We start from the raw sequence: 22,268 nt of genomic DNA, 5'->3' as shown, positions 1-22,268 counted from the left end.
ATATATTTCATCTTCCCTTTCGGAGCTAGATTCCCACATTTCAGTGCTCTAAAATCTGATATGTTTTGGAACTTTGTTAAAATATAATGACTCTTCCTCTGCCTGCTGTTTTTAGTTCATTTTATATGCATGGTAGCCTAAAACTGTGTCCTCATAATATCCATAGTGGAAAGTACAAAAACTATAAAAACTATCAGTGGCTCACCTGCAATACCAACTAAAATTGAGAGATTACTTCACGTGGTAGAAAGTTGATAAGACTGCATCTCAAACAAACAAGCTAGTCATAGTGGTACATGCCTACCACATGTACAGCTACAACTTTGGCTAAAACTTGAAGTGGGCACATTTCCCAGCTGCGTTTGTGTGGGGTCCAGGTTCATCACCAGGGCAGGGTAGGGCATGGGGCATAGGGCCCTGGGTCCTTGCAAGTCGTGAGTGCAGTGGGAATGAGTAGTGAGGTGCTTGCTAAGCTACTTGTGTGCTGGTGCTCTTTGGTGGCCCAGAGGCTCCCTGCCTGGGCTCAGAGGAGGGACATCAGTGAAGGGAACTTTGTCCTCCGACTCAAAACTCATTGAGACACAACCTGCACCCTCCTCAAATGCAGCATCAGTTTTGTCAGAGGCAGTGGGCTTCTGTGAGGTCCCTTGGGCATGAGTATGCAGGAAGTGCCTCCTGGGAGCTACAAAAGTACCAGGAAGAGACAGGACCCCATCCATCAGAGCCTGTGAAGGAGGGGCTGGGGCCAGCCTGGCTCCCTCCTCCCTGAAGAGTCTCCAGCTCAACTGGAGGAAGAGGGACAGATCATCCTGGCTAACAAGCCTCTATAGAGCCAGGGCAGGGTCCAGAAGCGCTGCCTAACAGCCTCAGAACTGGAGGGGAGGTTTAATTGGAGCTCTGTCTTTATCTTTAAGACAGAGTATCAGAGTGAGGCATAAATAAGAGAGTCATGATCTGAGGCCCAAATCAGGTGAAAAGTGAGAGACCTTATCTGGAAAATAACCTAAGGCAAAAAAAGAACTGGAAGTGTGACTCAAGAGGTAGAGCATTCTTGCAGCAAGTGCCAGGCCCTCAATTCAAATCTCAGGAAAAAAAAAATGGAGGTACACAGCTCTTTCCATTTTCATCAGAATGTTCACTAACTTCACCACAAGAAGTAATTAGGCTGCTGGTAACATTCTTTCTGTGGGCAGCCTGTGCCAGTCATGTTACCTGCTCTACTCGTATTCTTTTACTTTAAGCCACTTACAAACTGTGAAGGAATTCTATTATTATCCTATCTCACAGGTAAGAAGGTTGAGGCAGAAGGCTAGACACCCCCAAGGTCACATAGCTAATAATGTAACTGGGCCCATAACTGACAGAGTGACAGGAAAGGTCACAAGTCTTACCCTTGATAAAAATCAACTGGCTTCAGAAAGGTCATGACAGCCCACCCGCATTCAGTTTAGTCTACAACATGCAGAAACCAGTTGTATACCAGAATCACCAAGGGCTAACAGGGACATTTGACAACTTAATATGCACATGATTTGGACTAACATAGACATAGACACACACATACTCACACTGCTGCCCTTTAAATATGTTATTGACTTGTAGTGTTATGAATTCAAGGTCACTTTCAATACTCTGATGTTTCTCTTCATTCTTCCCCCAAACTCATGCAAAGTAAAATGATCTCAAACATCCATGGGTGAGGCAAGCTGAAACTAATTTATTTATGAGTGGTTAGCAAAGCTCACTGATAGGGATCTGTCAGCCAGGCTAGGCTCCTCAAGCTTGCTCTAAGCCTGGGGGTGAAGGAGTTGCTCCTACCCCACAGGACCCAAAGGCCAAAGCCATCCATCCTGGAAGAGGTCAAACTCTGCCTCACCACCTCTTGCTGAAATAGATCTGTCCTCTACTCCGTTCCCTCCCCTAGGCCCAGAGTATCAGTAACTTCTGCTGAAAATTTAATTCCCACTACTGCCCACTTAGAAACTGAAGGTAACATTGGCATTTTCTAGTAGCACCCTCTAGACCGCATTTCCCTAACCTCTGCCCTGTGTCTGCTTTAATAAAAGAAGTTCTATAAAGGATTTCTTGGTAGCAAAAATAGGGCTTGGCACCTAAGACTTTGATTATCTCTTAAATATCTGTGTACCCAGAAGAGATTGTCTTTTTTAGTAATCTATAAACTCCCTTAGCCTTTAAAAATCTGTTGAGTTTTACAAGAGGCATTAAATAATGTAATGGGCTTTTGGAATGATATAAAAATTTCAGTGCATTTTTACATTGCTAATAGAAGAGGAATTTGAAAAATATGAGCTTCTATCTGTAAACTCTTTTCTTTTTTGGTCCGGTCATGGGGCCTGAACTCTGGGCCTGGGTGCTGTCCCTAAGCTCTTCAGCTCAAGGCTAGCGCTCTACCACTTGAACCACAGTGCCATTCCGGGTTTTTTCTTATGTGGTGCTAAGGAATTGAACCCAGGGCCTCAGGCATGCAAGGCAAGCGCTCTACCACTGAGCCACCTTCCCAGCCCTATCTGTAAACTCTTAAATCCCATCTTTAACCCCCAAGAACTTGAAACTGAACTGATGAAGCCCAGTGTGATTTGTACATCAGATTTCCTGGCTACTAAGGAGGTTGAGATCAGAGGGCTTGAGGTTTGAAGCTGGGCTAGATGGAAAAAAGTCCAGGAGACTCCAATTAACCAGTAAATGTATGTGTATATATATATATATATATATATATATATATATATATATATATATATACACACACACATATACACACATATATACATATATATGTATATATATACATATATACATATATCTCAAATAGATAGATAGATAGATAGATAGATAGATAGATAGATAGATAGATAGATAGACAGACAGATAGATAGATAGTAGGGCTGGAGGCGTGGCTCAAATGGTAGAAAGCCCATGAGCTGTGAGGCTCTGGAAAAAAGCAGAACCGGGAAGACTCGATGAGACAATGCGAATAGATCAGAGCATTACTTGGCGCCCTGCACGTTTCTGAACCCCCACGCACCCCACGCACCCCGCACTGGCACAGCTTAGCCCTCACTGAGGGGAATTCTTTTCAGCAGTCAATGATTAATCTATCGTGCAGATAAGGAAGCCGGCCCAGGGTCGCCCAGACCCAGGTTCTCATCCATCTTACACCGCTGTGTAAAAACCCCGACGCGAGGCGGCAGAGGCCCGCAGGCGGGGGGCCGGCGGACCACCCGGCCCAGCGCGCATGCGCGCACGCGCGCGGCCCTGCCCGCCTCAGGCTCCCGGGTGAGGCCCGTGGGCTTTGTGAACTCACAATCCGGGTTCCGGGAGGGGAGCCGCCCCCCGCCCCGAGGGTGACAGCCTCGCTTTACAAGTTCTTAACTCCTCCGTAAATGTGGGGTGGGGGGAAGGGGAGAAACTTAAGATTTACGGTACACCCCGACGTGACTGGCTGCCACCTCCCGGAGTTGGACGCGGCGGCCACGGGCCTCCAGAGCGGCCCGACACTGGGAACTCTGAACCCGGGATGGGCGCACGGCAATGCTTTCCCCGTGGGCAAAGCCGTCGGGCCATACGCCTCCTCGGAACCCAATCGGCAGAGTGGCCAGTTCCTAGCAGAACGGCGTTTTGCGTAACCCCGGCGGGCGGGGCCTGGCTAACTAGGAGTGAGGAGAGAGGCGCGTGCACGCGCACGGCAGACGCGGCGCGGTGTGACGAGAGCGACGCGCACGCGCACGGCAGACGCGGCGCGGTGTGCACGGCGGCGCGCGCACGCGCACGGCAGACGGCGGCGGAGCCGGCGGCGGGCGCGGACCATGCTGAGCGCAGCGCGCCGTACGCTCGCCTCAGCGCTGCGCGGGCCGTGCGTGTGGTGCCTGCGCGCCACCGGGTCGCAGCCCTCGGTGGGTCGGGGCGAGCGGCCGGAGGAGCTGGCCCGAGCCTTCGACCCGTCGCTGCTGGAGTTCCTGGTGTGTCCTCTCTCCAAGAAGCCGCTCCGGTGAGACTCGCGGGCCTCGGCCGTTCTCGGCGCCGGGTGCGGCTCCCGCGCTGCCATTTCCGGGGCGCGGCCCGGCGGGCGGGCGGGTTGCGGCCCGGCGGGGGGGGGGGCGGGGAGGCCGCCGGGATCAAGTCACCGGGCCCATAAACAGGTTCAGACGTTTTGGGGGGTTCGCCCCCGTTGGCTCCCGGGGCCTTGTTTTAAGATGTCAGTTCCGACACCGAGGTGGTGGCCCCTTCTGTCATCCCAGCCGCGGGAGAGGCGGAGATTGGGAGGATCGCGGTGGGAGGCCAGCTTGCCCAGCCAGGCGACACTGCTCTCGAACGTGACCGGAGCAGACGTATCCGGGACGTGGTTCAAATGATAGGGCACCTGGTTTTGCAACGTTGAGCTCAAAGCGCGAGCCATCCGCTCCCCCCCCCCCGAATAAAATGCCCACCTGGGCACCGAGCCCCCTCCCTGGCTCCTGGGCGCACCGAACCGGCGACTGTGGGCCAGGCCGTGACTTTGGTATTAACTTAAAACGCCTGAGCGGCTGTGTGAGCACAGGGCCGGGCCACAGCGTTCACGGTTTTGAGCCAAGGTGGTAGGAAACGAGGCGCGCCCCGAACCGTACAGCGGAGGCCTGGCAGGCTAAGCCTTTGCCCATTGGCTCCCAGTTGCAGGCCCGCTGGTTCTTGTAAACGCTGCTTTTACCCGTTTGCCTACTTGTTGGGCACACAGCGGGTTCCAGACTACTGAAACTGGGTTATCAGCACCACTAGAATAATCCACGGTGTCTACAGCGAAGATTATCATTGGCGCTCTTTGGGTAGTGGATTGCTGGCCGCCTCCACTCTGAGAGCCAGTTTCCTTCAAGATGTCATTGCCATTTGGATTCACTGCGTTCCCAGAGACGCCCTGTCTCCGCGCTCATCTTTCTCAAGCCTGTATTGTGCATGTGTGGAAGTTTCCTTCTGCGGAGTTCCGAGTCTATTTAGTATTTAGCCTTACTTTAAAAGGAGGTCGAGGAATTTTTCTTTAGGTTTTGTTCTAGGAGTAACTGGAGTGGATTTGTGGTTGAATGAAGTTACAAATATTTAGGTAAAGAGAGGAGAAATCTTTTCTGCCTGGTATAAAAAAAATACATTTAAGGTATAACTTGGGAGTAAAATAAAAGAGATAACCTGTAATCTTGGCTACTTAGGATGACTTCTGCCAGCCTGGGCAGACAAATGTGAGAGATTATTTCCAATAACCAACAAAAAGCAGGAAGTGGAGCTGTGGTTCAAGTGATAGAATGCAGAAGCTAAAGGAGAGAATAAGGCCCTGCGTTCAAGCCCCAGTATCAACACACACAATAACTAAAAAAGATACTAAAGAAACAATTACAATTTCTAAGACTTTTTGGAGAGAAATGGATGAATTCATTACTGCTTTTGGAATTAAGACAAGAGTAACTGAAGAATTAGATAAGGTGGTGTTATTTATTGACCAATTAATTTTTTTTTTCTCCAATTCATTTTGGTTTTTCCCTCACTTAGATATGAAGCATCAACAAACGAATTGATTAATGAAGACTTGGGAATAGCCTATCCAATCATTGATGGGATTCCTAATATGATACCCCAGGCAGCCAGAACAACACGTGAACATAAGAAGCAAGAAGAAATGGAGCAGCACTAAGATGATAATTTAAAAACAAAAACACGTATAACACTCCCCTAAGTGTTCTAAACACACCTTTTAAAACAGGGTGTCAGGCTAGGTGGGGAGAATGTTTGTGTCTCTGCCCACCCTGACTGTTCTTATCCCACTAATCTCTTTAGTAGGACTATTCTACTCTGCGTCTGTAGAAGACGACTTCCCTCATGGCTGCACCAGCACAGCCAGCCTCTGCTTTTACAGTCTGCTCTTGCCCATCACCATACCAGTGTATGTGTTTTTCCACCTTTGGACCTGGATGGGCATTAAACTCTTCAGGCATAATTAGTGCAACCAGCCAAGAGTGGAGATATTAATAGGTCTTATGTATCCAGCTCTGGAAATACTGGAGACCCATTTGGTTTGAGAGAAAGTTGCTTTGCTTTCTCTCAGGCTTAGGACTCTAGAAAACTTACTAGGCCACAGCTTCTTTGTACTTCAGTTTTGCCCTTGTTTGAAGATTCTGACTGTATAAAGAAACATTTCAGCAGAATGTCCTGATGGAGAGTAACACTGCCAGTTGTCACCTAATGGCACACATAAGTCACTTGGAGTTTTAACTTCGAGGTGCATAATAATGCCATCTATTGGAGCTGTACTGTAGTACTTGTAGAGAAATAAATTAGAACTAGTGTGACATAAAATTAGGAACTATGAAGTTCATATAGAATCTGAGTTTGTAAAATTACCCGTATTTCTTTGGTATCAAATGCTTACTAATAAATAAACTGTTAATTTTTTGCCCATGAAAAGCTTTGTGAAAAGTTTGGGGGTTTTGTCACAAGAGTATGATCCTAAACTAGGAAAATTGTGAAAAGTACTGTAAATGAAAAATATGTGCCATGTTTATAGAGACCCTGAATACACATACAGCCATTTCCCAGGAAATCATAGCTTTGGTAGGTAAAGTAGGGTAGGACAGGTAGAAGCTGATTTGGGGGTAGGCTGTGTGTGTGCATGTTGGTGGCAGCATAATTTATTTGTAATAGCCCTTATAAAATGGTAACCCCAAAGTCCCATCGATGGTGGATGAAATATGCCATACACCAACAAAATGCTACTGGACAATATGAAGGAATGACTAAGAGATGCTACAACAAATGCTAAGGGGGAAAAACCCACAAGAAACTGTTCAATGGTGGGGGCGCAGGACAGGTTGATTGGGACATTTGTTTCCATATAGAAATGTCACAATGAAACTTCCTCACAGAACTAATGTGTGCAAATAACTATATTTAAAACTATATATAGATGAGAGCCCCTGGCTTATAGCCTATAATCCTAGCTACTTGAGAGTCAGATCTGAGCATCATGGTTCGAAGCCAGCCTGGGCAGGGAAGAGTATGAGACTTAATCACCAAAAAAGCTAGAAGTGGAGCTGTGGCTCAAGTGGGAGTGCAGTAGCTTTGAGCGAAAAAGCTCAGGGGCAGCACCCAAGCCCCGAGTTCAAGCTCCAGGACTGGCACAAATTAAAGGGGAAAAACTATAAAAGATAACCATCCACATGAAATGTCCTTAACAGGGAAATCCTGTTCATTAAAACCTGTTAATGTATTCATATAAAGGCATAAATATATTAATGGTTATCTAGGTGCCAGAGGTTAAGGATAATGTGGAGCTAAAGAGTACAGGGCTTCTTTTTGTGGGTATGTTCTAACATTGTATGCTAACATGATTCTAGGAATATACTAAAAGCCAGAGTTGTACAATTTACAGGACCAAGGCACAGTTGTGCCTGTACCCATGTGAGATGCATCCCAGGGCCCACACTGGATTCCTAACACTTGTGGACAGTCCTAAACTTCAGCAGAGATAGTATATACTATCCACTTTCTGGTCTATATGCACCTGATAGTTTATGAATTAGGCACAGTAACAGAACAATTACAAATAAAATGCAACAATTTTAACATTACATGTAATGAAATTTACACAAATGTGGTCTCTAAAGAGTCAATGACTACTATTTCTGGGCCACTGTTGACTACAGGCAACAAAACCATAGGAACCGAAAACAGATGATAGACCACTTGTGTTCCACTTTTGACCATACTGTAGTCAGCAGGCAAGTCTTGGGTTTTTTCCCTCAAGTTTTATTGAGTTATAATCGGCATATACAGTGATTTCCTATCTCTAAATTTTCACCACCACATATGTTTGCCTTGACACTCTTAAGGTATCCAGTAATCCTGGGTTTTTGGTGTTCTTCCAAGTTCTAAGCCATCCTGGCTCCCTGGTTCCTTTATAGTTGTGGTGTGCCCACCACCCTGACATTGGCTCCACTACCTCCAATTGATGCCGAGGCCCCCATGAGGAACACTTTCTTATTCCACCATGGAGGCTGACTTTACAAGGCCAGGGACCCTGGCTTCTTGAGCCTCAGAACACATTTCTAAGCGTCCTTACCAGTGTGACTGCAAGTGATTATCTCAGTCACCCTAATAAGATCCTTCTGCTCTGTGAGAACTTCCCAACTGGGGGAACAAAAGAGAACCCCTCATACCTATTCTTGCTCCTCACCTTCAATCTCACAAAGGGGGCTTTCAGGGCTGGGAATGTGACTCAGTGGTAGAGTGCTTGCCTTGCATGCATGAAGCCATGGGTTTGATTCCTCAGTACCACATAAACAGAAAAAAGCCTGAAGTGGTGCTGTGGCTCAAGTGGTAGATCACTAGCCATGTGCCAAAGAAGCTTAGAGACAGTGCCCAGATTGAGTTCAAGCCCCGTGACAGACAAAAAAACAACACCAAAACAAACAAAAAAGGGGGGCTTTCAGTCTAATAGGAAATGAGGCCTACTTCAGAGGAGTTTTAAGTGATGCTAAAAATATGAAATTAGCATAGTTAAGTCTTGTCTTACTGCTTTCCAGTGAGAGATGTCTGTCCCCTTCCCCAAGTTTTATAAAATTGACCCTTGGTGAAATTTGAAAGAAATTTGAAGGAGGTTGTCCTAGAGACCACTAGATGGCACTTAGGGCTTGCTTATCAGTCCAGACAAAACCAAGGGATCAGAAGGGAGCCAAACATTTTTCCATTGAGCTCAGTAAATACACTGTAAAACATACAAACCAACCATAAGCATATATACATAGTGCATAAAAAAATCTACATATGGATATAGCTATTTCTTGCAGGTAAATTCAAATGAATGGAATAACTGGTTCAGATAGTTAGGATAGTATCTTTCTTAGACAACTCAGATTTCAGTATACAGTTGTTTTTAAGATACTAAGATCGCTGTATCGTGGCATGCACACAATTCCAGCCCTGAGGAGGCAGAGGCAGGAGAACCACAAGTTCAAAACCAGATTGAGCTACATGACAAATGCAAGACAAACCTGAGATATATAAGGAATCACTCAGAAGTTATCTGGAGGCAGCTCAGTGGCAGAGTGCATGTCTAGCATGCCTGAGGTGCAAGGCTCTATCTCATCAACACACACACAGCTGGATATGCAAGCCCAGCATGGAAGATCAAGAGTTCCAGACCAGGGCTGGGAAGGTGGCTCAGTGGTAGAGCGCTTGCCTTGCATGCCTGAGGCCCTGGGTTCGATTCCTCAGCACCACATAAGCAGGAAAAAAAAGCCAGAAGTGGCGCTGTGGCTCAAGTGGTAGAGTGCTAGCCTTGAGCTGAAGAGCTGAGGGACAGCGCCCAGGCCCAGAGTTCAGGCCCCACGACCGGACCCAAAAAAAAAAAAAAAAAAAGAGTTCCAGACCAGTCTTGGGGTTTATTAGCAGAAAAAAAAAAAAAAATCTCGGAAGCCAAATACATGGTCTCCCTTCAGGCCAAAGAAGGCAAGTATTTGTATAGGAAATTTATAGAAATATGTAGTATATATTCATAAAATATGCAAAATATGTAAAAATATAGAAAATATTTGTTTCATAACCTTACACTTACTAAACAATTCAAACTGCAGATAAACACACTATGTTAAGACTTACATGTTAACTTTCAATTTAATTTTATTAGAAACCAGAGTAAGAGTATGGTAGAAGGTCAGCCAAAGCCTCTGTTGCTGTTGATGGCTATCTGAAGTGCTTCTTCTACTCTTTCCATGGTAGAATACTTAGGGAGGTAGAGAAGACTAAAGCATGTTTGGGCTCTCATGGGATCTTTTTCATCCAAACTCTCAGGACAACAAAATGTTATTTTCATATCTTTTAAGTCTTTTCTTTGTAATCTGTCAGTACCTGTAAGGAATACTGAAAAGAAGAATAAAATTTATCTTTTTCACAAGGTAGATAAATCTGTTCATGTCTAACTTTCTTGAAGGCCTTTCTTGAAGTCAACAGTGCACTTAGGGTTGCTTTAGGACAACCTCAGTCAGTGGCCTCAAGCAGCCTGAAGTCTGGGTAAAGAATGAGTAGGACCTCTTATCCACAGGTGTTCTGTTCCAAGATCCCAATGGATCTCAAAATGTAGCAGACAACACCAAACTCCAGCTATACACTGCTTTCTCAAACACATGCATACAGCTAGGGTAAACATCACTTTCCACTTCAGGAAGCACTGGTGGCTTCTTGGCTGGATTGCCAGCACTACCACTCTTGCCCTTTGGGGCAATAATTATGCAGAATAAGGATTATTTGAAAACAAGCCCTGTGATACCTCCATGATCAATCTTAACAGTGAGCTAGCCACAAGGCAACTAGTGAGCAGGTGGTGTACACAGCCTAGTCATGATAACAGGATGATTCATACCACAGGTAGAACAGAATGGGATGGCACAAGACTTTATCACACTATTTAAGAACAGCACAGGCCCTGAGAGACACCAGGACAAGTTTCCTCTCATGTGGAACAATTTATAAATGTGTAAGTAAATGTGGAGTTGTATGCAAATGCACAAAAATGTATTAATGGAAATATGGTATTTCCTCAGAAAAACTCAACCTAATTAAATAAGCACTAGGAAGTTGGTACTTGAAAGGTATAGAGAAGATTAATTCTTCAAGAGGAGATTAATAAAGAGAGGAAGGAGGAACAATACAGTCATGATATTCAATCTTCATTCTATGAAATTTAAAAAATTGAAGGGTTGAATAGGGAAAAAGGATTCTAGAAGGGGTGACATCAATCAAGATGCATTATATTCATAAACTGATTTGTTGAATGGCAACTACTTTGTACAAATACATATATATATATATATATATAAATATATATATATACTTAAAGTTGTATGTTTAGAGCACCTAAAAAGCTAATATGCTATGGTAAGTGTTCTACATTTTGACCTTGGAAAATAGGCTTTGAAATGACATTTTTCTCTATGCGATGAATCTGTACCATTTTCTTCTATAAAAGCTGCATTCCCCATAAAATAACAGCATGCATTGAAAATTCGTAATATGTTTTTTACTGGCATTTTCTACTTCATGTTTTTGGACCATGGACCAACATGGTTAACTAAAATTACAAAGAGTAAAATTACAGGTAAGGGAAGATCACTCTATTAGATTCTTGTATAAGGAGTAAGCAGCCAAGAAAGGCGCTTCTACTAAGTGTAAATGCTGTGTTGCATAGAAGGGAAAAAGGGCTCCAGCCTAGGATGTCTGAGGAAACTTCCAAGTGCTCACATCATGCTCCACTTCTAAGGAGAAAAAAGTTGAAAGAAGCAGGAGTGAGGTGAAGTTCAAGGCAGGGGAAGGAATGTCAGAAAAGCCCTGAGTCTCCTGAGAGTTGCTATGATTACAGGCATTGAGCCACTAGCATAACTGGCTTGTTGATTTTTCTATGCTGCCTCAGAGAGGCCTTTTTGATTGTATTGGAAGTGACTTCCCCACTCATTTGTTGGAAATGCTGCCTATTTGAAAGGAGAATCTTATCCCTATAACACAAGATGTATTCCTTGACATAATACTCACCAAGGAATTTTCTCTTTTCCTCCAGAGTCAGTTTGTGTAAAGCCTCCCAGAACATCACTATAGTGGGATGTGAATTACTGTATCCTCGGTCATAATTTGCATTCTAGAAAAAAACAAAAACAAAAACAAGACATTCAGGGAATAGGAAAGAAAAGAAAAACTCATCAACTTGACCTTTAACACGACATACCTTTTCAAACATTTCCCAGTCATAATCTGTGTTTCCAATAATCACATCCTTCAGTTCTTCAGGCTGGAAAAATTCTATTATCTCCTTGTTGCACACTTTATAAAATCCTCTCTGAAATTCTTCATAAATGTCCTTTACAGAGGTGTTGAAGATATAATCAATACACTTAGACACATAGTCTGTCCTTTAATGAAACAACAAAAAGAATGTTTACTGCAGTAATTTGAACAAAATGATCAAAAAGCTTCAATAACATTGGAGATTCACCCTGATATAACTCATTACAGTATAAACTGCACAGTATAATGTATGTCTGTCCATCTTCACACAATACATACCAGCTTCTCTGCCTTACTGAAAAGTGACAATGGGAATGAAAAATCAGAGCAACTAAAAGGAGCTCAGTGTATGCCAAAAATTTTTTTAAAAAATGTAATTTCAAGCCAGGTACCAATGGCTCACACCTGTAATCCTAGCTACTCAGGAGGCTGAGATCTAAGAACTGCAGTTCAAAACCAGCCCAGGCAATTAACCAACAAAAAACTGGAAGTGGTGCTGTGGCTTAAGTAGTAGAGCACTTGTCTTGAGGTGCAGAGCTCAGGGACAGTACCCAGGCACAGACTGTAAGCCCCACAACTGACCAAAATAAAAAGTATGTAATTTCTCTTTGTACATACTTGTTAGTCTGGTTGACAGCTATGTATTTTCCATTAGGAATTAAGTCTACATCAGTTCTGTCCCAGTGCACCTGTAAACACAAATGAATTCAGATTATCTCCCAAATAATTCTGAGCAATTATTACTAACAAAAAAAACACTTCATAGTACACCTCTTTTCCTATGGAATTTGTCATTTAGAAACCTAAACAATTCATAAAACAAACAAAAATAAAAATTGCCATTATAAGTGGAAACAGTTTTTGAACTGTCCTGACTGATCATATTAATTGGAAAGTTACATTTCAGAATTTGTTTAGTGTATTAGATTAGCATAACTTTTCATCACTTCCTCCCACCCTATTGTCAGTCCCCCACTTTGCAATGTGACTATGTGACACTCTCATCAGACATGAACTGGTAGGTCACACACCTGTAGTCCTAGCTACTTGGGGATGAGAACAGGAAGATTATGGTTCAAGGACAGTCTTGGAAGAGGTTTTCAAGACCCTTTCTCAATGGAAAGATACTGGGTATGATGGTATAAGTCTGTCATTCAGCTAGGGTGAGAACTTTGGACTAGGAAGATAGCGGTCGAGATTCATGTCTGGCCAGAAAGTGAGACCTTATCTTAAAAATAACCAGTGAAAATCAGGGCTGGAGCTATGGCTTAACAGTGGAACACCTGCTAAGTAGCACCAGACCCTGACTTTACACACTACTACTGGCAAACAAAATGATGAAGGGGGAAGACTTCATGTCTTTGGGAAGACGAAGTGAGCCTGTTTAGGAAGACTGGCAAGAAAGACAAGGAATGGATATGTATTAACATGTCACAATGTCCACTAAAAGGTAAAAAAATAAAATATAAAGAAAATGGTGCAGTGTGAGTTTATCTCCATAGCTTTTGAATCTTTGTGAGTCAACACTCTATGCTTTGGCTGATGGGTCTGCTAGAAGCACAAAGTTGAACAGAAGCTTGTGTGCTGGACTTGCCATCCCTCCACTCTTCGTAATCCTAAAAAACATCTCATGAACAAATCTCAGTAGGCCCGAGGAAGATTTCATGGATAAGAAAACAGGTAATTCTAGCTGACACCTCACCAACCAAACAGCCTGTGAGGCTACTGAGGCAAGTCTGAAGGCAAACAGAATCATAGTTGTTGCTTGAAGCCACTAAATTTGGATGTTGTTTCACAGTCAAATCTGATACATCAAGATCATGAGAAATGAGGAACAACAACCCTAGCATACTTTAGAAGCTTATACTGCTTTTCAAATAAAAGGTGATATATTTAGGTAAATAGATAAACATTAGTCAAAACCAAGACTGATCTGTCATCTGGTTTTAACTATTACTCACATTAAAATAGATGTAAAGTGTTTCTCCAAAATCACTGTTTTCATCTTCCAGAAGTGTTTGTAAACTCCTAAAGAAATAATTTTGTTTTTAAAGGTAATAGTTATATTACAACACTAAGATAACTGGGAAGTGCACTGCTACTTACAGGCATATCACAATATAGTACCTGTTTCTCTTTGCACATAAGGCCAGAGCTCAACTGTGAATATAAGACTTTAAGAAGTTTACCTACAGGCAACTCCTTCTGACTCAGCTCTCTTAGATCCAACACCATTAACATCTGGTATGGCTATTTCAATTTAAACCATACGTTAGTCTGTCAATTTAATATATATATGCCATTTATATATGCCATTTGTATTACTTCAGCTACTTTTTTGAATACTTTATTGACTTTAAAACTGGGTAGAAAAATGTTGCACAGAACGCATATTAACCAATTCTGAAAATATGTTACTAATTTTGTACCAGGTAGAAGCCTGTCATTTAATAAAAAGCAAATTTCTGGCCAGGCACTGATGGCTCACACCTGTAAACATAACTACTCAGGAGGCTGAGATCTGAGGATCCTGCTTTGAAGCCAGCCTGGGCAGGAAAAGTCCGTGAAACTATTATCTCCAATTAATCACAGAAAAAAAACAGAAGTGAAAAACTAAAGAAAAAAGAAAAAAAAAGTGGCACTATGGCTCAAGTGATAGAGCACTAGCCTTGAGCAAAAAGGAGTTCAGGGACAGCATCCAAGCCCAGAGCTTGGCAATAAATAAGTAAACATCCAAGCCCAGAGCTTGGCAATAAATAAATAAACAAACAAAAAAATACATACAAGAGCGGGGTGCTGGTGGCTCACGCCTGTAATACTAGCTTCTCAGAAGGCTGAAATCTGAGGATCAAGGTTCAGAGCCAGCCCAGGAAGGAGCATCCATGAGATTCTTATCTCCAATAAGCCACTCAGAAAACCAGAAGTGGCGCTCTGTGGCTCAAGTGGTAGAATGCTAGCCTTGAGCTGAAGAGCTGAGGGACAGCGCCAAGGCCCAGAGTCCAAGCCCCACAACCAAAAACAAAAACAACAAACACACACACAAGCAAATAGGCTCATGTCTGCCATTCTGGCTATTTGAAATTTGAGGATTGTGGATTGAAGTCAGCCTGAGCAGTAAAGTCTTATCTCCAATTAATTAATGAGCAAAAGGCCAGAAGTGGAACTATGGCTCAAGCAATAGTGCCAGCCTTAAGAAAAAAGACCCAAGGGATAATACCTAGGCCCTGAGTTCAAGCTCCAAAGTATTGACACATGCACAAGCACACAACCCACACCCACATCAATTCTGGCCATATGTGAGGGTTCTTCATACCTGTAATCCCAGATATATAGGAAGTAAATGGGAGGGTATCAGTTAAGTTCAGCCCATGTGTAAAAGTTACCAACACCCTATCTCAAAAACAAGCCAGAATGATAATCCACACCTGTTATCCCAGAAACTTGAGAGACAAAAGTTGGAGGAGCATGGTTCAAGAATAGTTTGGGCAAAAGCATGAGACTCTACTGGAAAAACAAAACTACAGTGAAAAGGACGGGGGGCATGGTAGAGTACCTACCTAGTAAAGCCTGAGCCAGAATTCTCTTTCTAGTACTGACCTTCCCCCCTCATAAAAGAATAATACATTTCCACTTTAGAAATAGCTATCATAAAACAACATTTAATATAAACATGACAACAGATTTTTGCATTAGGGTATAACATGAACTATAGGTCTGACAGTTTCTACACACACACAAAATCAAAAGGTTATTTTAACTATAAAGATAGATCGGGGGAATAAACAATTTTAGAAACAAAATCATTGTTTAACAACTCTTTTTGCTGAAGTTAAAACTGTTTAAGTACCTAAAATACCAATGTCAAATGTAAAAAATATCATTGATTTATGTTTAAACATTTACTTAATTATATGTTAAAGTCCTTTAAAAAAAAGACCATATTTACTTACTTCCCCATAACAGGACTAAGTTCTTTTAAATCTTCCAGTGATGGGGTTTTAGCCAAAAGCTTCTTAAAGAGTGCCAATGGGAAAGGGATGTTGGCAACATTGCAATTGAAAAGGGAAAGTCCACAGAGAACTCCAAACAAGAAATATCTCTTCACCTCAAATTTAGGCTGAAACAGAAAAATAACCTTCAGGTGTTAGGAATTCTCATTACTACAATGGGATGATTATATCAAATAAATATTTTTGCCCCTTTCACACAAATTGCCAACCCCCCCAAAAAAATTCCTGAGTTAAAAGCTTAACCCCCCCCCAAAGAATTCCTGAGTTAAGAGCTTATATTTGGTCATTAAATTGATTTAAACCCTGCCATAGTTTTAGTTGCTAAATAAGTAATGTACAAATGGAGTAGAAACACAGCAGGCTTAGTAAAGCTTGGAAACTATGAAGTTTTCCCAATATTTTCCTCCATTGTATTTTCAAATTCATTGAAAAATAGAAAAAAGCAAAGATGTATGGCTAAGGAAAAGGTTTTTTAATTCATACATTTCTTGTGTGAACATACAGACCTAGGGAAAAGTGCGAGGCACTGTTGGCTCATGCCTATAATCCAACCTATTCAGGAGGCTGAGATCAGAGGATCACACTTCAAAGCCAACCCAGAAAGAAAAGTCTGGGAGTCCTATCTCCAATTAACCAACAAAAAGCAGAAAGAGGAAGACTGGTTCAAGTAGCGCATCACCTTGAGTGAAAAACCTGAGTACCAGGCTCTGAGTTCAAGCCTCAGTACTGGCATAAAAATGAAAGAAAAAGGAAGAACATTATTGTATCAATAACTTCTCTGTTATGAAAAGTGTAGACTTAATTTTCTACAGTATGTGCTATATTGCTCTCTGTCACAAGATCCTTTAAGAAAACATGACTTACATTGACAGGAAACCACATGTAGGAAGCCTCTTCAGGATAAACAAACATCCCATATTCTGGCCGGGTCATCTCTTCAAACAGACAGTAGAAGAACTCTGTTTTGACTCCTCCAAAGTCATATCCAATTTCTCCACTAAATGAAATCTAGGAGGAGAGCAATATCACTTCAGGCTCTGTACTGCTACTTATTAAATGTCCTTCAATAGTAACAATTATAGACCCAAGTGTTTGGTAGGCACTGTGGTAAGTACCTTACTATTACCATACTTTATCTTTCCATTAATACTTTGCCTATGAGCCTTCAAGAATTTAGGCAACTTTCCCAAATATGTACAATAGCTCCATGTTGTACTCTAGATTTAAGCTGTCCATCACACCTCAATGTCTATAAATCTTTACCACTAGTGACCTCAACTGACATCACTATCATAATCACCAACTCCATTACAAATAATGAGAACAAACAGAAAATAAGGCAAATATAAGGATTTTCACAGGACTAGAAAAACCAAAGGCAGTGTAAGGTACTTATGGCCCGGGCTGTTCACTTGCTGAGGAAGTAGCATCTCCCTTTAACACCAATCCCTCCCCAGGAAGGTTATATTATAGCCCATCTTTCTCCTTCATTTTTGCCTTTCTTTTTTAAAGGCCTTCTCTTCAATTTATACATATTAAGGTCTCCTTTATTCACCAGGTTAAAAAAAAAATGTTAAGTCTCAACACATTGCCTCCAATTCAATTTGGCTGCTACTATTCTAAGAAGCCCAACTCAGAGAGTACAGATTAATTTCCAAATCCCCTCCTCCTAAATGGTCCCCAAGGAAGAAAAACTTGTGAATTTCCATTCCAAGGATGCTTTCCTCTCATCCTATCATTTTGCTAATGCATAGTATTACCACTTCTGCATAGTATTACTGCTTCTGCTTACACTTCATTTTTTTCTCGATACAACTCTCTCTTGTGCAACATTTTTTAAAAATGTTTTTCTTCTTTTCCCTATTAATACAATCCTAGAAGTTTCTGTGGTTCTACCCTGGAACATCTGTCCTTTCTCTCTGCCTAGGAAGCTCTTCTTTCCTTTAAACTTTACTATCTGCAGACATTAGCCTCCATGTCCATTCTTTCTTTCTCTCCTGATTGATAGGCATTTATTTCCAAAGGTGATCTCAAAATTCTATACAACACTCCACTAGTGCCCCTAAAGCTTCAGTAACCACCTTTATTTGCACACAAGCCTCGCCTCTTCCATTCCCTAGAGATAAAAGTTTCAAACCTCTTGCAGTAAGAATCAAATCCTCACTCTTTCTCTTATTCAGACAAACAGCTGGCCTCACTAAGCCTCAGTTTTCCCACAAGATTCTCAGAAAGATGAAATGGAATAACATATGTGAAATGCCTGAGTCTGTACAATGTGAATGTTCTCTGAGTATCACTTGAATTTTGAGGCTTAAACTCTGGGCTTGGGCGCTGTCCCTCAGCTCTTCAGCTCAGGGCTAGCGCTCTACCACTTGAGCCACAGCGCCACTTCCGGCTTTTTTTCGTTTTGCTTAAATGGTGCTAAGGAATCGAACCCAGGGCCTCAGGCTTGCAAGGCAAGCGCTCTACCACTGAGCCACCTTCCCAGCCCTATCACTTGAATTAAAAAAAAAAAACTTAAGAAACATTAAGAACTTTAAGACATTTTAAACTGTAAGAAACTTTCTTAAACTTTAATAAACTTAAGAAACTCAGGGCCTCTTCTATTAGTGTCATGCCAACCTCAGCATCAAATAGAAAGTCTGCCTGCTGGTTGGGTCCAAATCCTGATTGTGTCACTTACTGCTTACATTACCCCTGAGTGAGTTGCCTAATGGTCTCTGCCCTTTTTCTCTATCTGTAAAATGAAGGAAACTGAAACTCCCCTGCAGTGTTGCTGAAAGGGTTAAGCAAGGAAGTGTAAAGTACTCAGGACAGTTCTTGGCACCAGAAAGTATTCCATAGATCTAGCTGTTGTTACTACTCTATGTCAAATACATCCTAGAAAGTCAATTGAAAAAGTAGTTAAAACTACGGAATGTTCAACACATACTTATATCTACAATTTCATCCCCAAACAATTTTAGTCAATAAAGAGAAAGTTCTCTCTTCCACAAGGCAATCTGTGTTTGGGTTCTTGCATGAGAATACACACCCTAATTCTGTGATCATCTCATGGACATCTCTACCTGTGTTTTACTGAAACCTCTAAAAGTACATAGCAAACATAGCCTAAATTTAAGAGGATTTACCAGTCCTCTTACTCATACTCTCAACAAGGGGGACAGAGCAGACACACCACCCTAACTGTGCTGACCATCTCATGGATACCCCTAACAAAGTATCTCAGTGATACCCTTAAAGTGGAGAGCAGATGTATCTTAACTCTAACTCTCTAAGATGACCCCTTCTTACTGACACCCTTACAAGGGAGAGACAGGAGACGTATCTTGACTCTGTGTTATCTAACACCCTCAACAAGCTGGAGTTTAGCCAAGATAGGTTAAAACTAAGGAGGTACTAGACTGTGTAGGACCCAATACTGGTCCACCTACCTCGAGGTACTAGACTGTGTAGGACCCAATACTGGTCCACCTACCTCACTAGGATAGGGGAGAACACCTGTCTCACTCACCTGATGCTGCTTTAACCCAAAGGTTTGAGGTAAGGGACTACAGCTCCCACTTGAAACTTAAAAGTAACTAAGAAGTTAGAAAAAGCCTCCAACAGAATACTTTTGTGGCAAAAGGGAATCCTTTTCTGAAACCCTTTGACCTTTCCATGGTTTTCTTACCCCATAGCAAGAACATTAAGTGAGTAATAGTTTACCCATAACTCCCTCCTGAGGTCTTCATTTTCAAATTGACTTAGTTGATTTAAAACATCCTCAACCAAGTGGTTCCTTCTTATTCGAAGATTAAAAGTGGGCACCAAAGCGAATTCTGACTCTTCTTGTACCAAAATTCCTGCCAAACTCATACAAGCTCTTATTTTTCTCTCCTAGAAAAACAAAAATGTTTCATTTTTGTCATCTGCCCTCTTTAAATAATTTATATTTAAATTTAAATAATTTATTATAAAGTGTGATATATTTCCCAAACTAGGTGGGTGTGCAGGGAATTGAACAGTCTTAAACAAATGTTCTGCTACTGAGCTCCACCCCTAACTCCTTCACACTTTCAATTATCTAATTTTAAGCCCAAACTCTTCTGCTATATAAACTGACTACCTCAGGTGGCAACAGTACCAACAAGGAGTGACTGACTCTACACCTTCATTATTAAAGCCATCATCAGAGCATCAACCACTTAAGGCAGTCCAAATGTCAAGAATCCTTTGCCTCCTCTATTCCTGACACACAATTTACATATTGGACCTAGTTCTAACCAAGCCCATGTGTTCTAATTCCTTGAGCTAAATCTATTAATAAGACTAAAGGTTGCTACTGCCAACATCAGATAAAGATCTTCTAAAGCAGACCAGTAGCCCAAAGTCTGTCCTTTGCTACTGAAGCCCTGATGTCTTAAGATTGAGCCAACTTGAGCTCTGACAGTCTGCGTGGCCTTCATTTGAGTATAGTATCTTTGAATGTCATAGTCAGTGGCATTTATCTGGTATGTTTCTGAAGATGGAACAAAAAGGCAAACATACCTGTATTTTCAGAAGTGAATCCGCATACAGTAGTTTAATTTTCGACAGAATATTAAAAATAAATGGGAAGTGACTGAATATGATAGAATATTGTGTATTAGCTCCAGTGTCCTAAAATAGAAATGAAGAGGATTATGATAAATTAAAGGACAGAGAAACCTTATACCTTGTCTCATGGCCTTATTAAATCCCTTTAAGGTCTTCAGTACTTCCAGCCAAAATAATTCAAATTGCTGGTCATTAGTACTAAGCTAGTTAAACCACAATTTCGAGTTTTGCCTGTGTGAATTAGGGAGACTCACTTGGTAAGTTAGGAATGTAAAATGGATAGCTGGCTAGCTGGCTAGCCTATACACACTACCCAGGCAAGGGCTGATACGCTAGGAGTAGAATGGAAACCTTAAGGGAAAGGAAAAACACCTTAGGCCAGCTACTTCACAGGAGCCCTTTATCAGTTAATCATGCTGGACTTACCCCATTTGTTTTCCAAGAGGATCTTCGATATGCTTCTCCATAAAAATTGAGCCATTCTGATAATTCATCTACTTCAAAAATATTTTCAGGCAGTTGAAATTTGTTCTGATTAACCTTAAATGAAGTATGACACTTTAGTTTTAAAGACAGTTTTGCTTTATGATTGTTAGATGATCGAATTCAAAAGTTAAATGATTTTAATCACCCGGATATAAACTATTCAATTGCCAATGACCAAAATTTTATGCATATAAAAATACTTCAGAGATTGATGGTGTGATAAACTTCTAGTCACTTGAAATTTATAGAAAAAAACATTAAACAACTCTAAGTATAATGGCAAAAACCAGTGCAGTATAAAGCTAAAGTATTCTAGGGCCCAATTCATCTTGATGTGTTAGACCTTAGAACTTAGCAATTTCCCATTTCAAAGTATTTGCTCTCACAAGGTAAGTGCAGGGTATTTATGGAGGAATTTTCTAGCTTTGCTTTCCATCAGATGATCAAAATTATGATGCACCTACAATCATTCTGTTGTCAATCAGTGCAGGTACTGAACCACATATACACTCAATGGTAACTGACCTAGATGAGCAACATACCATTGAACTGTATTAGTTCTCAGGTGTTCAGAAAGCCCATTGTGGCTGTGTACAGAGACCACTGGTCTATAATATTCTTATTGATAGTCACTCAAACCCAAGTGGATCCAAGGTTCCCAGCACTTTTACCTACAACTGTGGTCCTCTAGACTCCCATCTTGCCCCCAAGCTCTCTGGAATACCTAAGAAAATGGATGTTTCTTCCTCATGACTTCCTGAGACTCCCATTAAGAGCTGAGGACTTCAACAAATATCAAACTTTTTATTGCCCATAAAGAACAAAGAACAAAGCAGAATCCCAGAGGCTTTTTTAAAATTTGCACAATTCTAAGTGGCAATTCTAAGATACTTTCCTTGAACTCTTCAATTAATTTCCCAGCTTTAAAAAACCCAGATTATTTCCTGATTATCTTTTCTTTTTTGTACAAAACTTTGAAAACTAGTCATTATTTTTCAATAGTACATTATGCAGTCTTATTTTTCTTGAGCAATATAGCAGATAAACCCTGATCCACTGGAGAAAAAAACTGAAATATAGGAGAACATATAACAAACATTTTAAAGGTTACTACTGAGTTCATAAGTAGATATGCAATAATCAGGTAAAACACTAAGTGGGGTTGGGGATGTGGCTTAATGGTAGAGTGCATGTCAAGACCATGGGTTCAAACCCCAGAATGGCAAAAACTAATTAATTATAACACCCTACACAAGTAAATGAAGCATTTGTCAAACCTGATAAACCTGAACTTCAATTTTTCAGTGGTTGGGACTTTGCAGCAAAAAGACAAAACCCACTCAAATAAGACCCCAAAGAGCTTAATCATCATGGTGAAGGAGACTA

The 22,268-nt window shown here is 41.6% G+C and overlaps 3 protein-coding genes across 3 annotated transcripts in view; 2 read left to right on the top strand and 1 right to left on the bottom strand.

Moving 5' to 3' along the window:
- Positions 1-3,801: 3,801 nt before the first annotated feature.
- Pyurf (PIGY upstream open reading frame) lies at positions 3,802-5,672 on the top strand. Its single transcript, XM_070022258.1, has 2 exons — positions 3,802-4,006; positions 5,530-5,672. Exons 1-2 carry the CDS (start codon positions 3,825-3,827, stop codon positions 5,669-5,671), a joined length of 324 nt encoding a protein of 107 aa, XP_069878359.1. The 5' UTR covers positions 3,802-3,824; the 3' UTR covers position 5,672.
- Positions 5,673-5,752: 80 nt separating this feature from the next.
- Positions 5,753-6,441, top strand: Pigy (phosphatidylinositol glycan anchor biosynthesis class Y). Its single transcript, XM_070022259.1, has one exon. It carries the CDS (start codon positions 5,763-5,765, stop codon positions 5,976-5,978), a length of 216 nt encoding a protein of 71 aa, XP_069878360.1. The 5' UTR covers positions 5,753-5,762; the 3' UTR covers positions 5,979-6,441.
- Positions 6,442-9,636: 3,195 nt separating this feature from the next.
- Positions 9,637-22,268, bottom strand: part of Herc5 (HECT and RLD domain containing E3 ubiquitin protein ligase 5) — a 36,850-nt gene continuing 24,218 nt past the window's right edge. The window contains exons 14-23 of the mRNA XM_070022257.1: positions 20,823-20,936; positions 20,349-20,459; positions 19,527-19,697; positions 16,683-16,826; positions 15,759-15,925; positions 13,770-13,836; positions 12,427-12,497; positions 11,750-11,933; positions 11,560-11,662; positions 9,637-9,894 (exon numbers count right to left, since the gene is read on the bottom strand). Of these exons, the coding sequence (XP_069878358.1) occupies positions 9,689-9,894; positions 11,560-11,662; positions 11,750-11,933; positions 12,427-12,497; positions 13,770-13,836; positions 15,759-15,925; positions 16,683-16,826; positions 19,527-19,697; positions 20,349-20,459; positions 20,823-20,936 (1,338 nt within the window). The 3' untranslated portion in view covers positions 9,637-9,688. The remainder of the gene's footprint in view (positions 9,895-11,559; positions 11,663-11,749; positions 11,934-12,426; positions 12,498-13,769; positions 13,837-15,758; positions 15,926-16,682; positions 16,827-19,526; positions 19,698-20,348; positions 20,460-20,822; positions 20,937-22,268) is intronic.

Source organism: Dipodomys merriami, unplaced genomic scaffold (genome assembly GCF_024711535.1).
Source record: "Dipodomys merriami isolate MVZ:Mamm:240054 unplaced genomic scaffold, mDipMer1.0.p SCAF_15, whole genome shotgun sequence".
NCBI classification, from domain to species: domain Eukaryota; kingdom Metazoa; phylum Chordata; class Mammalia; order Rodentia; family Heteromyidae; genus Dipodomys; species Dipodomys merriami.
Note: the sequence above shows the minus strand (reverse complement) of the source record. Positions and strands in the feature narration are given on the sequence as shown.

Coding starts and splice junctions, on each gene's coding strand:
- Pigy (XM_070022259.1), top strand. CDS start 5,763: ATGTTTGTGTCTCTGCCCACCCTGACTGTTCTTATCCCACTAATCTCT.
- Pyurf (XM_070022258.1), top strand. CDS start 3,825: ATGCTGAGCGCAGCGCGCCGTACGCTCGCCTCAGCGCTGCGCGGGCCG. Junction 4,007..5,529: donor CTCTCCAAGAAGCCGCTCCG/GTGAGACTCGCG, acceptor TCCCTCACTTAG/ATATGAAGCATCAACAAACG.